This window comes from Perkinsus marinus (assembly GCF_000006405.1).
Source record: "Perkinsus marinus ATCC 50983 genomic scaffold scf_1104296966124, whole genome shotgun sequence".
In the NCBI taxonomy this organism is placed as follows: Eukaryota; Perkinsozoa; order Perkinsida; family Perkinsidae; genus Perkinsus; species Perkinsus marinus.
In genome coordinates, this window is record NW_003204054.1 from 1 (window position 1) to 835 (window position 835).

The following is an 835-nucleotide window of genomic DNA, read 5'->3' on the forward strand; positions in this document are numbered from 1 at the left end:
CATCTCGCTCGTGATTGCCCTAATGAGCAGACCAACCAAAGGCCTTGCTTCAAATGCGGTCAAGTCGGTCACTTCGCCAGGTGAGACCACAGTCCAGTATTCAGTTATGAATTAACCTCATTTTCTCAGGGATTGCACTGCTCCCGACACCCGGGCATGTTTCCGTTGTGGCGAGACCGGTCATCTTGCTCGTGACTGCCCTAACGAGGACACCAGGCCCGAGAGCGATCGCGCTCCTCGTGGACGTGGTAAGCAGTTTGCCTATAGTTCTTAGTTGTTGAGTATTGTTCTTGTCAGGTGCTGAGGGCAGGAACTGTTTCAAGTGTGGTCAGCCTGGTCACTTCGCCAGAGACTGCCCTAACTAAGCCTTGGTGTTTTTACTAATGATGATTGAAATAGCATTTATTCATCATTTGTTGAAATGCTCGGCCCTCCTCGAGTTTTCTTGCGACGTTGTTGGTTGTACTAGCAGTTTCACGACGTTTACTGTGTTGTCCATTTACACGATAAATAATAGCGGTTGTTGATAAGTACCACGATAATTACTCGGAAATTTAAAGGCGCGGCTTCTTAGAAAAACAAAGTCGCTTTGCGTTCCCTTATGTCAATGGAAGTGTTTGAGTTAGAGAACTCTTATGCCTAGCTCGACTGAGAATGTGTTGATCTCATGAGATGATATATATGCCAGATCAAGATTGGGTGAATATATCAATGATATTAATTAGTGATGACTTGTTAGCAACTGTTTCATTATAGTCATCGGCGTGTGGTGACACGAGAAATCTAGAAAGACGTTTCGCGATGCCAACTTGCAATGGTCCAATCCTATGGGAAT

At 45.1% G+C, this 835-nt stretch overlaps 1 protein-coding gene across 1 annotated transcript; it reads left to right on the forward strand.

The window, feature by feature from the left end:
* Positions 1-30: 30 nt before the first annotated feature.
* Pmar_PMAR015676 (hypothetical protein) lies at positions 31-365 on the forward strand (the record flags this gene model as incomplete). Its single annotated transcript, XM_002769303.1, has 3 exons — positions 31-80; positions 130-248; positions 298-365. Coding segments are annotated over 3 exons (237 nt in total), but the record flags the coding sequence as incomplete, so codon positions are not given.
* Positions 366-835: the final 470 nt, after the last annotated feature.